Source organism: Python bivittatus, unplaced genomic scaffold (assembly GCF_059951505.1).
Source record: "Python bivittatus isolate LINGU-HERP-01145 unplaced genomic scaffold, Pbiv_v1 ctg000440_np1212, whole genome shotgun sequence".
Classification (NCBI taxonomy): domain Eukaryota; kingdom Metazoa; phylum Chordata; class Lepidosauria; order Squamata; family Pythonidae; genus Python; species Python bivittatus.
This window is the reverse complement of record NW_028277063.1, coordinates 7,076,761-7,088,420: the sequence shown is the minus strand read 5'-3', so window position 1 is coordinate 7,088,420 and position 11,660 is coordinate 7,076,761. Positions and strand designations below refer to the sequence as shown.

Below are 11,660 nucleotides of genomic sequence, written 5' to 3'. Positions count from 1 at the left end.
GTGACTGCCTGGACTAGTCCCTGCAGTTTTCTTGGCAAGATTTCAAAAGTGGTGTGCCATTGCCTCCTTCCTAGGACTGAGAGAGAGTGACTGGCCCAAAGTCATCTAGCTGGTTTTGTGCCTAAGGTGGGACTAGAACTCCCAATCTCCTGGTTTCTAGCCCATTGCCTTAACCACTACACCAAACTCACTCAGAGAGAGAAAGATGTGTTGCTATCTATTGTTTCATTCTAGGTGTGTGTGTGTGTGTGTGTGTGTGTGTGTGTGTTAAAGTCATTGTTAACTCCTGGCGACTGCCTGGACACTCCCTGCAGTTTTCTTGGCAAGATTTTGGAAGTAGCTTGCCCTTGCCTGCTTCCTAAGGCTGAGAGAGAGTGACTGGCCAGGGTCACCCAGCTGGCTTTGTGCCTAAGGCAGGACTAGAACTCCCGGTCTCCCGGTTTCTAGCCTGGTGTCTTAACCGCTACACCAAGCTAGCTAGAGCAAGCTTTAATAGATGGCTAAGCCCACTGATCTAGCCATTTGTAAAAACTTAACCACTACGCCAAACTCTCTGTCTCTCTCTCTCTGTCTCTCTCTCTGTCTCTCTCTCTTTCTCTCCCCCATCATTCTACCTCTCTTCTATTCTTCCCTTCCTTGGCAGGTTGTAGAAAATCACTACACTCTGCAAGAATTGTTGGAGGCCAACCAGCCTCTGAGGGGTCATGGCCCTGGCAAGCGGGCCTTTCATTTTTCAACATGACCTTTTGTGGAGGCACTCTTATAGCCAAGCAGTGGGTACTGACAGCTGCTCATTGTTTCATCTGGTGAGTAATTGAACTGTAAAGTTAAATGAGAAAAACAGATGGCTGGCTATTGTTATGATGTTGATCATCTTAATAAACTAGAAATTTCAGGAAACAACATTATTATTATTGTATACACAGCAGCGTGAAATCACAGCTGCCAGTTCCTTAGCTGGTGTTGGCCTTCATTCGTATTGAGTTTTTCCCAAGAATCTAGGATGTTGTAATGTATCGGCATAGTATATGTGCGGATCCAAGCAGTGTGGCCTTTTGTAACTGATAGGTGGATGATTTGTCAATGTGCAGATTTTCTAAGTACTGTCCAAACAGTTTTTTGGCATGGCACTCCATGTGCCAATAACCACTGGGACCACCTCTGCCAGTTTATGCCATAATCTTTCAACTTCAGTTTTCAGATCTTGATACTTTGTGATCTTCTCCAATTCTTTGTCTTCTATTCTACGATCCCCTGGTATCGCCACATCAATTATCCACACTGTCTTTTTTTCAACCACAGTTAAATCTGGTGTGTTATGTGCCAAGACTTTATCAGTTTGTATTCGGAAATCCCACAGTATTTTAACCTGCTCATTTTCAATTACTTTTTCAACGATATGTTCCCACCAATTTTTCATTACTGGCATGTGATTATTATTGTTATTATTACTATTATCATTATTCAGAGAAGTCCACAGGGGAGTCAAATGAAGAAAGCAGCACTGTGTTGGGGGCAACCCAACTGTCACTTTGTTTGTGTTTGAATCACAATGAGGCATACACATACAAAAAGGACACAACAACACTTATCATTTTGACCAAAGCTTCAGATCCTGCCTTAGTTATATATTAATAAAATATTGCATTACTGTACAGAGTGTCAGTGGTGGGTACTTTCCCATTTGCATACCATTCAAGGTATACTTTTTGATGCTGTGTGTGGAAATTAGGGCTGGCTTTAGACTAAGAGTGAATAGGCACTGGGGGGGGGGGGGCAAAGCTTAGGGGGTACCAATGCTGCTCCTGCTTCCAAATCATTCTAAAAATGCAGATCTCCACACTGGTGAGAAGTGGAACCATCAGCCAATTTGGCCTAGGGGCACTATGTACCCTTGAGCCAGCACCGGTAGAAATAGTTCACAAATGAATAAATATTGTTCCTTACTGCCAAACTCCAAGGAAGTTGTTGGTATCTTTGAATGTGGCAAAGCCGGATAAGAGGAAACATGCTGAAATTAAATGCAGACAAGACTTGGTGCCACTGCCAATGCAGATTTCAGGAATTTTTTCAACAAATGTTAAAATCCTGCCATACTCTTAATATGTGTGCATCCATAAGTTGCTGTTGACATTTTCTAATTGTTAATACTTACAGGATCCCTGCAGAAATTGAAGGATTAACTGTGGAGCTAGGTGTCCATCAACTCATGAACCCTTCAAATAACTCAGAAAAAAATGGCATCAAACAGATTATTGTTCATCCTAACTACAAAGCAAATGATACCCAGAATGACATTGCTTTGGTGGAGCTGAGTGCCCCTGTGAATTTCACTGACTACATCTCCCCCATGTGCCTCCCAAAGTCTTCTGTGCAGTTCGCTGACAATGCCAGCTGCTGGGTCACTGGATGGGGAAGGACAAAAAGCGACGGTGAGGAAAGCGGGACACGTGTCTTATATGGCACCTCTTCATCCTTTCGCGCCTTTAATGTGTGCCACATGGTTTGTTTTAAAATTTACCTATTGGCTTACTACACTAAAGTAACTTGAAGTTACTTTAAGGACCATAAAAACAACAACAAGAAATACTTTAATCCAGGAAGAAGGTAGAGAACATTCCCGACACAAACCTGAGAGGACAAGACCATTACTTTGCACTGACACTGAGGCCAAACTAGAGTTTTGTATAAAACACGGCACAGAGTTACACAATAGGGTTATAAATCAGAAGAAATCTGGTAGCACCTTTTTAGCCTAATACATGTTATGAAGTGGCGTAAACTTTCATGAACTACAACTCACTTCATCAGATGCGTGGAGTAGCCAGAAATGATGAAGGATTTAAACTGGGATGAGACCAGGGCAGGGGCAGCGGGGGGTGGGAGGTGAAGAACGGGCAGGAGAGTGGTTAGGCAAATGAAGCACTTTATGGGTTTAAAAATCACTTTGGCTTACTTAAAAACAGCAGGTTCTTTTCATTTTTTTTTTTAAGGTTCTCATGGCTTCAAGAGTCAGCAGCAAGCTCAGGACAGTGACAGTAGCTAGTGGAACCTAGTGCCGCTAATATCCATAAGAATAAGACCAGCAAGGCTTAATCTGAGTCGGGTCTCACCAGACTTCGAAGGGGGTCCTTATTTACACAATAGCAGATCAAATCTGGGACCCGATTAGAAGTAGCAAAACAAATCAGGCGGTTTTCAAGTGCTTCTTAATCTTTCAAGAGGTTCAATTTGAATCAGTTTGCCCTCAAACTTTAAATTGTAAATTTGAACTGAATCACATCAGATCTCAAATCTTCAGTTTTAATTAATTCAGGCTTCTTCACAGAGGCCTAGTTATCTTAACCAGGTTTGGAAATCCAAATCAAATCAGAATCAAAGTGAACTGGAAATCTCAATCAGATCACAAATTAGAATGGAACCACTGACATGAACTGAATTTTCCCTGATTTTACACACACACACACACACACACACACCAGTAGCTACAGAACAACAGTGGGCAAGTAAGGATGTGTTACCTTTGGTTTCTGAGTTGGCATCCTTCTGATCCTAAAGATCTACACATAATATGGGTGGTGGTGGTGACAGCGGAGAACCCAAAGCAGGTGAATCTACCTGGGCTGGTCTTAAGGGGGAGTTTCAGATATTTTCTTTTTCTCTTTTTAAGTGACATGCCTGTTTTAGAACCTATCCTTTATTTTTCATCTGTTCTCCAGCTCCAAATAGTTTGTGGCCAGTTTCCATCAATCAGACAGCTCGGAGAGAAGATATAATCACAGGGCTGCATCTTACTTACCCCTTAGTCAAAGTGTAGCAACTTCTAGCACATCTCCCTTTTGGAAAAAAGATTCTTGATATACTCCAAGAAGCCAGCTAACATCTCTATGACCACCCTTTTTTAAAAATCAAAAGCTGATATATATGAATTATATCTCCCAGTATCCCCTATTTGCTATTCTGGCTGGAGCTGCTGGAATTTGTATTCATAAACATCTGCCAGGTCACACATAATGTACCTATGAGCTAGTTTCTAAGTTTCTGCCACCTGCTGGCACAAAAGGGATGACACTGAATACATAGACAGTGTAAGCACTGTTTTACCAGTAGATGGCACAAAATGATCCTTCTGATTGGATTATAATATATTAAAACAGAAGAGGATGATTTTTGTCTCCTTATACTTTAACCTTCCTTCGTATTACCTTTAATTTTTATAGAAGCTGTGATTGAAAGATTCTGTTTGCTTAGATTAAAAAAAAGTCTTTAATAGTGTTAATCCTTGTTCCTATCTGGCTGATGTTTGGGGAAATCTCAGATATCAGTGGTCATGGGGTGAGATCATAACAAATACAATTTAGCCTTGCCCTCCTATTTAAATTGTTAAACTGCAGAACAAACTGTATAACATTGGAAACAAAGCAATAAGGTAACAGAAGTATTTCAGATGGATTGCTTCCAGGTAGTCCCCAATATAACACCTCTTTGGTGCCCACCAGACTTCATGATTCTTATTATTATTCGGATTCTTCAATTAAAATAAACAAATAAAGATTAAATAAATGGGAAAAGAATGCTGATGGACTCCACACCCCAAAACTCTGGAGGTAGGCCTCTTGTCCAGGAAAAAAAAAACAGAGAAGGTAGTAGAAAGCAACCTTTCCATTTGCCTCCTGAGAAACTGATGTTTTGTGATTGACCTTGTCCACCATGTATGCCACTTTGTGAGAGTGCCCATAATATGTTCTCAAAATCCCAGATGTGTCCACCAGCCCCCAAAAAACAGGTGAAAATCTCTGTCTTAATTAATGTAAAGGGGTTGATTTATAAAAATTGAACTCTGTTATAAAAATGCCCTGGTTTGCTTTCAAGAACAGAACTGCTGCATTCCATGTCCTCCACTCCAATCTTCTACTGTTGTCTCCCTTATTCTGGTACTATCCAGATACTTTGGATTTCTGTGGATAATGTAAATTGTTGCCCAACTATTCTGGATACAGAAAACAATTCCAAACCATTTATCATATGAACATAATGATAGCTATGCCTGACCAGGCCAGAAGCTGAAGATCTTCCTTGTCATAATAGCCAACTCTTCTAGGTAACCCACAAGCAGATTATAAAGACAACGGCTCTTTTTGATGTCACTGTCCAGAAACTAGTTACAGTGTACACGAACATGCCTATTCCAGTTTGCTTTCACGTTTAAAAGATCTTGTTAGATCTCATTCTCTTCTGAAGTGGTCTTTGGGTCAATCTACAGGTTATACTAAATATACAGCAGTGCAGTTAGTGCTTCTCTTTCTCTTCCCCACTTCCTCTCTCTCCTGATAATAGAAAAGAATGATCTGGATCTGATGTAAGTATAGGCTGGAGATAATTAATCATTGCTCCCAATCTCTTTACTTCTAAATTCTTTCACCTAACACTGGAGAAAATGTTAGGACATTTTATAATAATAATAATAATAATAATAATAATAATAATAATAATAATATCATCATCATCATCATCATCATCATCATCACTGCTGGGGGGAATAGAGACATGGCAAGGCAAAGTATTACATGGCCAGTATGCAAAAAACCTAGCAGGCAAAGCAGATCACAAGAAGACCTGGCAATGGCTAAGAGCAGGAAAGTTGAAGAAAGAGACAGAGGGGCTAATTCTGCTTGTACAAGACCAGGCCTTAAGAACAAATGCATACAAAGCCAGAATTTAGAAGACAGCAACAGACAGCAAATCCCACCTCTGCAAAGAAGCTGAAGAAACAGTGGACCACCTAATCAGCTGCTGCAAGAAGATTGTACAGGCTGACTACAAACAGTGTAGTATGACAAAGCAGCAACAATGGTGCATTGGAATATCAGCAGGAAACACCACTTGCCAGCAAGCAGGAACTGGTGGGACCAGAAAATAGACAAAGTAATAGAAAATGAAGAAGTCAAAGTGCTTTGGGACTTTAGAATTCAGACAGACAAGCATCTGCCACACAGCACCCCAGACTTAACAACTGCTGCTAAGACAGACAAAAAAAAGTCTGGGTAGTGGACATTGCTATACCTGGAGGCAGCAGAATAGAAGAGAAAGAACTGGAGAAAATCACAAAATATAAAGACCTGCAAACAGAAGTAGAACGACTATGGCAAAAGAAAGCAAAGATAGTACCAATAGTAATAGGTGCCTTGGGTGCAATCCCAAAACATCTGGAACACTAGTTGAAGACCATCGGCATTGACAAAATCACCATCAGTCAACTCCAAAAGGCAGCTTTACTTGGAACAGCTTTCATCCTGCAATGACACTTTTACCACCTTGGGAAGGACTCGATAGGTGGACAAAAATGCTAAATCCAGTCTAAACATCTGACTGACTGTGCAACCAACCATAATATGTCTGCTGGAGTGGGGGGTGGGTGTAGAATTCTGAAATACAGTAGCTGGGAAGAAGGTTTAATTTTCCTTGTCCCATGCATGGTGGCCTTGATTCAAAAAGGGACACTGCATGCCTGTGAAAGAGAGAGAGCAAGAGGTCAGTAACTTAATTAACATAATACTGTATGTAACTGGGGGTTTTTTGGGGGGGGGGAGGTGATTAGGTATGCCAGGTTCCAAATAACCAATGGAGTGGATGGGACATGTGAATTTGATTTAGAGTGCCAAAGCACTTAATCGTCCCATCACAATTTACTTTCAACACAAAACTAATATGTGTCTACGTGGCACGGGTATGTTTCTTTCCTGTCCTCCTCTCCCCATCCCTGTGAACATATATTGGGAGAGAAGAGCAGCTTAATTTGGAGAAAAAAAACCAAAAATGCTAATATTTAGCTCCCTAAACATCAGTTCGTCAATCTGATTAGCGACTCTGGCTTCTGGTGAATCTCAACAAGAAAAACTAAATTTGTTCTTCAACGTGATGTTGAGGGATGTAGCAGTTTCAGCCCTAAAGTTACTGATCAGCAAATACAAACTCAGCTACTTGTTCTCTGCATTTTATAATGCAACCTTTCCTTTCTTTGCAGTTGACCTGGAGCCTCCCCAAAACCTTCAAGAAGCAGAGGTGTCACTTATCAACCAAGACTACTGCAACTTTCTCTACAATGAGATCAACATTGAAGAGTTGCCCCATTCCCCTGTCAGGCCTGGCATGATCTGTGCGGGTAACTTGGAAGAGGGCAAAGATTCCTGTCAGGTAGGCTGTTCAAAAATCTGCTTTTCACAGACCTATAGCTAGGTTTGCATGACACGAGGCAGTTAAAAATGTAGTGGCTGAATTTGTGCAGTATATTAAACTTGACAGGTCTTAATCTTGGGTGGATGGGGAAATAGGGGCCTGACGAGCTGTATGATATTAGCCCTTAATGTTAGTTTATGGCTCCATGTATTGGGCAAAGAGTGTTAATTCAGTAATCGAGTTACGTTTGGTGCACCGATCCTGCCACTGTTGACGTGGAGTTCTACATATATTCACAAGAGCTTCCTTCACTGGAGGAAGTATCTGTTCAGTGCTCTTCGATCTCCTATGGATATGGGCAAGCATCAGCACAGAGGCCTGTAGCCTTCAGAGCATCTCAAGATTGTGCTCCTGAAATTTGATGGCTTGCTTCATTGGGATTTGCTGTTTTTTGCTGAATAAGGCAGAAAATAGATGAGCTAAGCTTCTGAGAGGCTTTTAATGAAACCTCAACACAGAGCTTGAAAAAAGTATTAAAAATCAGGCCAAACATTTTTCTGACCTGCCCTCTCCAGTAATGTGATCATAAAGGTCTTTTGAGGGCAAGCTAACATATCCCACAGCCCTATCTAAGTTCAAAATTGCTCAGCCATGTCCCAAGAGGAGACTAAACCTTTAAAATGCATTATTGTACAGATGTGTTGAACTGAAACATGTGAATATAACACTGAGCAATTCATTCTTTAATCCAGCTGGGTTTAATCCAGATATGAAGCTCCATTTGCTGCTTCCAAATGTTTTGGACTTGAATTCCTATCATCTCTAGCCAGATTTAAAACCCAACACAGTTAGAAGGCTGTCCCATAACTGGTTCCTTTCACAAGTTCTGAAAAGGACTTAAGGAATAATAGTAAATTCATAAGGCTGCCAACAGGGCTTTGTAGCACTTTGGATTTCATCTTCAATAGAAGTTTTGGAGCACCTAGGACAGCCATGTGATCCTAAGAGAAAATGTGACTGCTTTAAAGTGTTGCAGATAGGGGCTAAATTCATGTTCCTGAATGCTCCAAAGCCACTTTTTGGAGACTGAATTCAAATTGCTGCACAGCCCTAGCTGTCATCCAGCTAAGGAAACTGTAGTGTATGTTCATTTAGAAGACAATAGTAAACATAGAATTTAAAGTACACATGGTTTTGAAATGATCCACATCTTAGAAGCAGTATTTTTCTTTCTCCAACAGTGGAGGGAATGCATCAAACTTGATTTACGTTTTTTTAATTAAAATCTTGGGTCACCCTTCTGGTTGTTCAGATTGTATTTAATCCGTTTCTATGCAAAAGGTTGTGATTAAAAATGACAATAATCAAGTAGTCAGTAGTAAAGTGGTGGATATCAATAGTAGTCTCACCCATCCCCAAAATGCCACACTGATACCATTGATTGGTCTTATGACATAGCAAAGGAAGTCAGTATTATTACCCTGCATGGATGTGCTTATGCTTAATAGGACCTGTTATCTGTTAACAATGTTAAGTGTGGTTAGCTTTTGAGGGGAGGGTGGTTGTGGGGCTTAGTGTGTGGTGCCAATCCAGCCCCATTTTATTGGGTTATCAATCAACATATTGCATTAAGCCAAAAATTGTGATAAGAGTGTTCGGTGAACAAGCAACACTGAAGATTCTCAGGCTAAAGCTGAGATGTTTAGCTAAAGGAATAAATGCTTTGCTATAAGGATATTTGTTCTTCCATCTCCCAAATCTGAATGAAGAAGTCTTCCTACAGACATGTGGTAACACACATCTTTCTCTCTCCAGGGTGATTCTGGAGGGCCTTTGGTTTGCAAATGTGATGGAAGTGAAAACTGGCTCTTGGCTGGCATCGTGAGCTGGGGGTTTGGCTGTGGCCTACCCAACATCCCCGGTGTCTACACTTCAGTATCACACTATGCGGATTGGATCCAGCAGCAACTACCCAACATAATCTTTACAGAATGCAATAGTGGAGTGCACAATACCCCTGTTGTCATGCTTTTTCTGATCTCTGTGACACTGGCCTTCTTCTGAGATACCTAGACATTCCTCCTTCAGCCCACCTGTGTCCCAGGTGAAATCATTTTACACAAAATGCTGCTGGTGCAACTCTATATAGAAATCTATACATTCTCCAAACTGGAGGCACATCTGCATTAAAGTTCTAATTAGTTTTAAATCAATATCAGAGTGATGTAAGTCATGTGGCTTATCACAAGAAATACTGGGAATGAAGACAATGCTGACCATTCTTCAGACTTCGGCTGGGAATCATAATAGGAATTGCGTACTACCAGATCCAGAGGTAGCTTGAGGCAATCTATCCAAAAGCTTCAAAGGCCTCCTGCCACTACTAAACTGTCTCTTCCCCTCCCCACTGTGATTACTATTACTACTACTTCTCTTCCTCCTCCTAATACCATATTGTATGTTGTTGCTCTTCCCTCCCACAATAGCCTTTCCACTCTCCCCACCAAAATGTATCTCCTCACCACTTACCTGCCAACAGGGAGAACAAAAATAATGTGCCAGTCCTGCTTGATTTAAGAAACACGGCCTGTTTTCCAATCATCATTGAACTCACTATGAAAAGACATGTATCTTTAAAACAGTGAAAACCAATGCAGTTTCCAGCTAGCTGGTGCAGTGTCTACTCCATTTTTGGTTTTCTTCAGGGCCCACCTAGGCACTGAGGTCCTGATCTGGACCTTGTTCAGCCCCACTGACCTACAATCATCACTTTGATATATTAGAGGAAGCAGTCTTCTCAAGATCAATTGCTAAGAGAAGAGGGTGTTCCCCTCTTCATGTCCTGATTCTGGACATCACGTTAGCATCTGATTGGCTGTTAGAGAGAGAACCCTTGACCAGTTGGACCATCCAGCCTGCTACTGACTGTCCTCATTGGAGGAGGCTTTATGAAGTCCCCAGAAGGGTGCTTCCCAGCTCCGCTGAAGAGACCAAAGCATAGGAAAGTTCTACCCCTGAACTAAAACCAAAACTTCCAAGTGTTCTTACACTAAGTGAAGTCTCCAGGAAAGAGATAACTATGCTAGAGCTATTGCTGTCAGAAGCCACTGGATGTAACTGGAATCTCCCCACTGTAAAATTTATAATGTATCATTTTTTTTCAGTTATTGTACTTAATTCCCATCCTCCCCCCTTTTAATTTATATTAATGGGTGATTTTGTTTGTTAATGTGTAACTACTGGATACTTTTCCTTATACTGTATGTTATTTTAAGCTGCTGCTGGAACAAAGTATATTTATCATTGTAAAACTTCACTCTGATGTGTCATGATATTAAAAGCAATGTTTACTATCTGTAAACCACTTGAGAGATTTAATTCAAGTGATTAAAAGATCTGTGCCAAGACCAGTTAATAAATTCAGTGTGTGGGATACATTATAGTGTGCAGAAAACTGAATCTCTAGCAGTCTTTAATTCCCATCGGTATTTTGTGTGTGGTAACTGAAATAATTATACTGTTCTTGCTTACATCCATTGCTGTAGATTTGGTTTTTGCAAAATCAGAGCACTATAACTTTCTATTTATAATTTCATAGTCTAATGTTCCCATTTTTCTATGATTGTGCAATCACTGATGGTATTGAAGAAATATCTGTAATTGTTAAAATTATAATACCCAACTTGTAAAATACCCAAACATACTCAAAAGTCTTTAAGTTTGAAGTTACACCTGTTTCTATTGGATGTATAGTTGGAATTATACTGTTATTGTTTTTTAGGGTCCCTTGAAGGAATACCTTATTTGGGGAAGTTATTCATTGTTCCTTGGGATTTAGATGCAGAATGTAAATTCTTGTTTTTCTAATTCAGCGATGAGCTGAAAGAACCAGATTGCCCATGAAAAGGAAAGCCGTTGAAACAACTCCATTTTCCAAATAGTTTTGAAGAATCTAGGTGATTGGCTCAGGCTGCAGTCCTCTGTGAATTTATTTTACCAGCAATCTCATAAGATGCTCATCCCCTGAGCATACGAACAGTGGCTGAATCAGGTCAAGGCCCATCTTAGACCAGGAATTTGTTTCTTGCAGTGCCCAACTAGATATCTTTAGGGTCCCTGGAAGCAGGAAGTAGAAAATGTACAACAATGAGTACGTTTTCATATTGTGCTGGAAACAACCCAGAATAAAAACTTCACCCCTTGGAATAAAGGAAACTATTTCCCAAGGATGTATTTCATATTCTATTTTGCTTGTTTCCTTGTTTCTTTAAATTACACCTGATCAGACTATGTTACTTTGCAGGGAGTTCAATGAATTTGGGCTTATTTACTCTGTTGGGTGGGAGTTTTTAAGACTTGCATATTGATATAATGATTATTTTATTGTTTTCATTAAGGAGAGAGAGCGGGGGGGGGAAGTCTTTCTGAGGATATATCAGACTGCTAACCCAAAGGCATCCTAAATGTTTAGTAATGCATACTTC

At 40.4% G+C, this 11,660-nt stretch overlaps 1 protein-coding gene across 1 annotated transcript; it reads left to right on the top strand.

The window, feature by feature from the left end:
* Positions 1–738: 738 nt before the first annotated feature.
* LOC103064069 (prostasin-like) lies at positions 739–10,146 on the top strand. Its single transcript, XM_088142401.1, has 4 exons — positions 739–806; positions 2,158–2,432; positions 6,863–7,194; positions 8,992–10,146. The coding sequence occupies exons 1-4, from the start codon at positions 739–741 to the stop codon at positions 9,238–9,240; spliced, it is 924 nt and encodes a 307-aa protein (XP_087998527.1). The 3' UTR covers positions 9,241–10,146.
* The last annotated feature ends 1,514 nt before the right edge of the window (positions 10,147–11,660 follow it).

What these genes read in the sequence shown, in the direction of transcription:
- LOC103064069 (XM_088142401.1), top strand. Translation starts at nt 739, where the DNA reads ATGACCTTTTGTGGAGGCACTCTTATAGCCAAGCAGTGGGTACTGACA. An exon ending in GCTGCTCATTGTTTCATCTG is followed by an intron (nt 807 to 2,157) that starts GTGAGTAATTGA and finishes TAATACTTACAG; the next exon opens with GATCCCTGCAGAAATTGAAG. An exon ending in AGGGCAAAGATTCCTGTCAG is followed by an intron (nt 7,195 to 8,991) that starts GTAGGCTGTTCA and finishes TTCTCTCTCCAG; the next exon opens with GGTGATTCTGGAGGGCCTTT.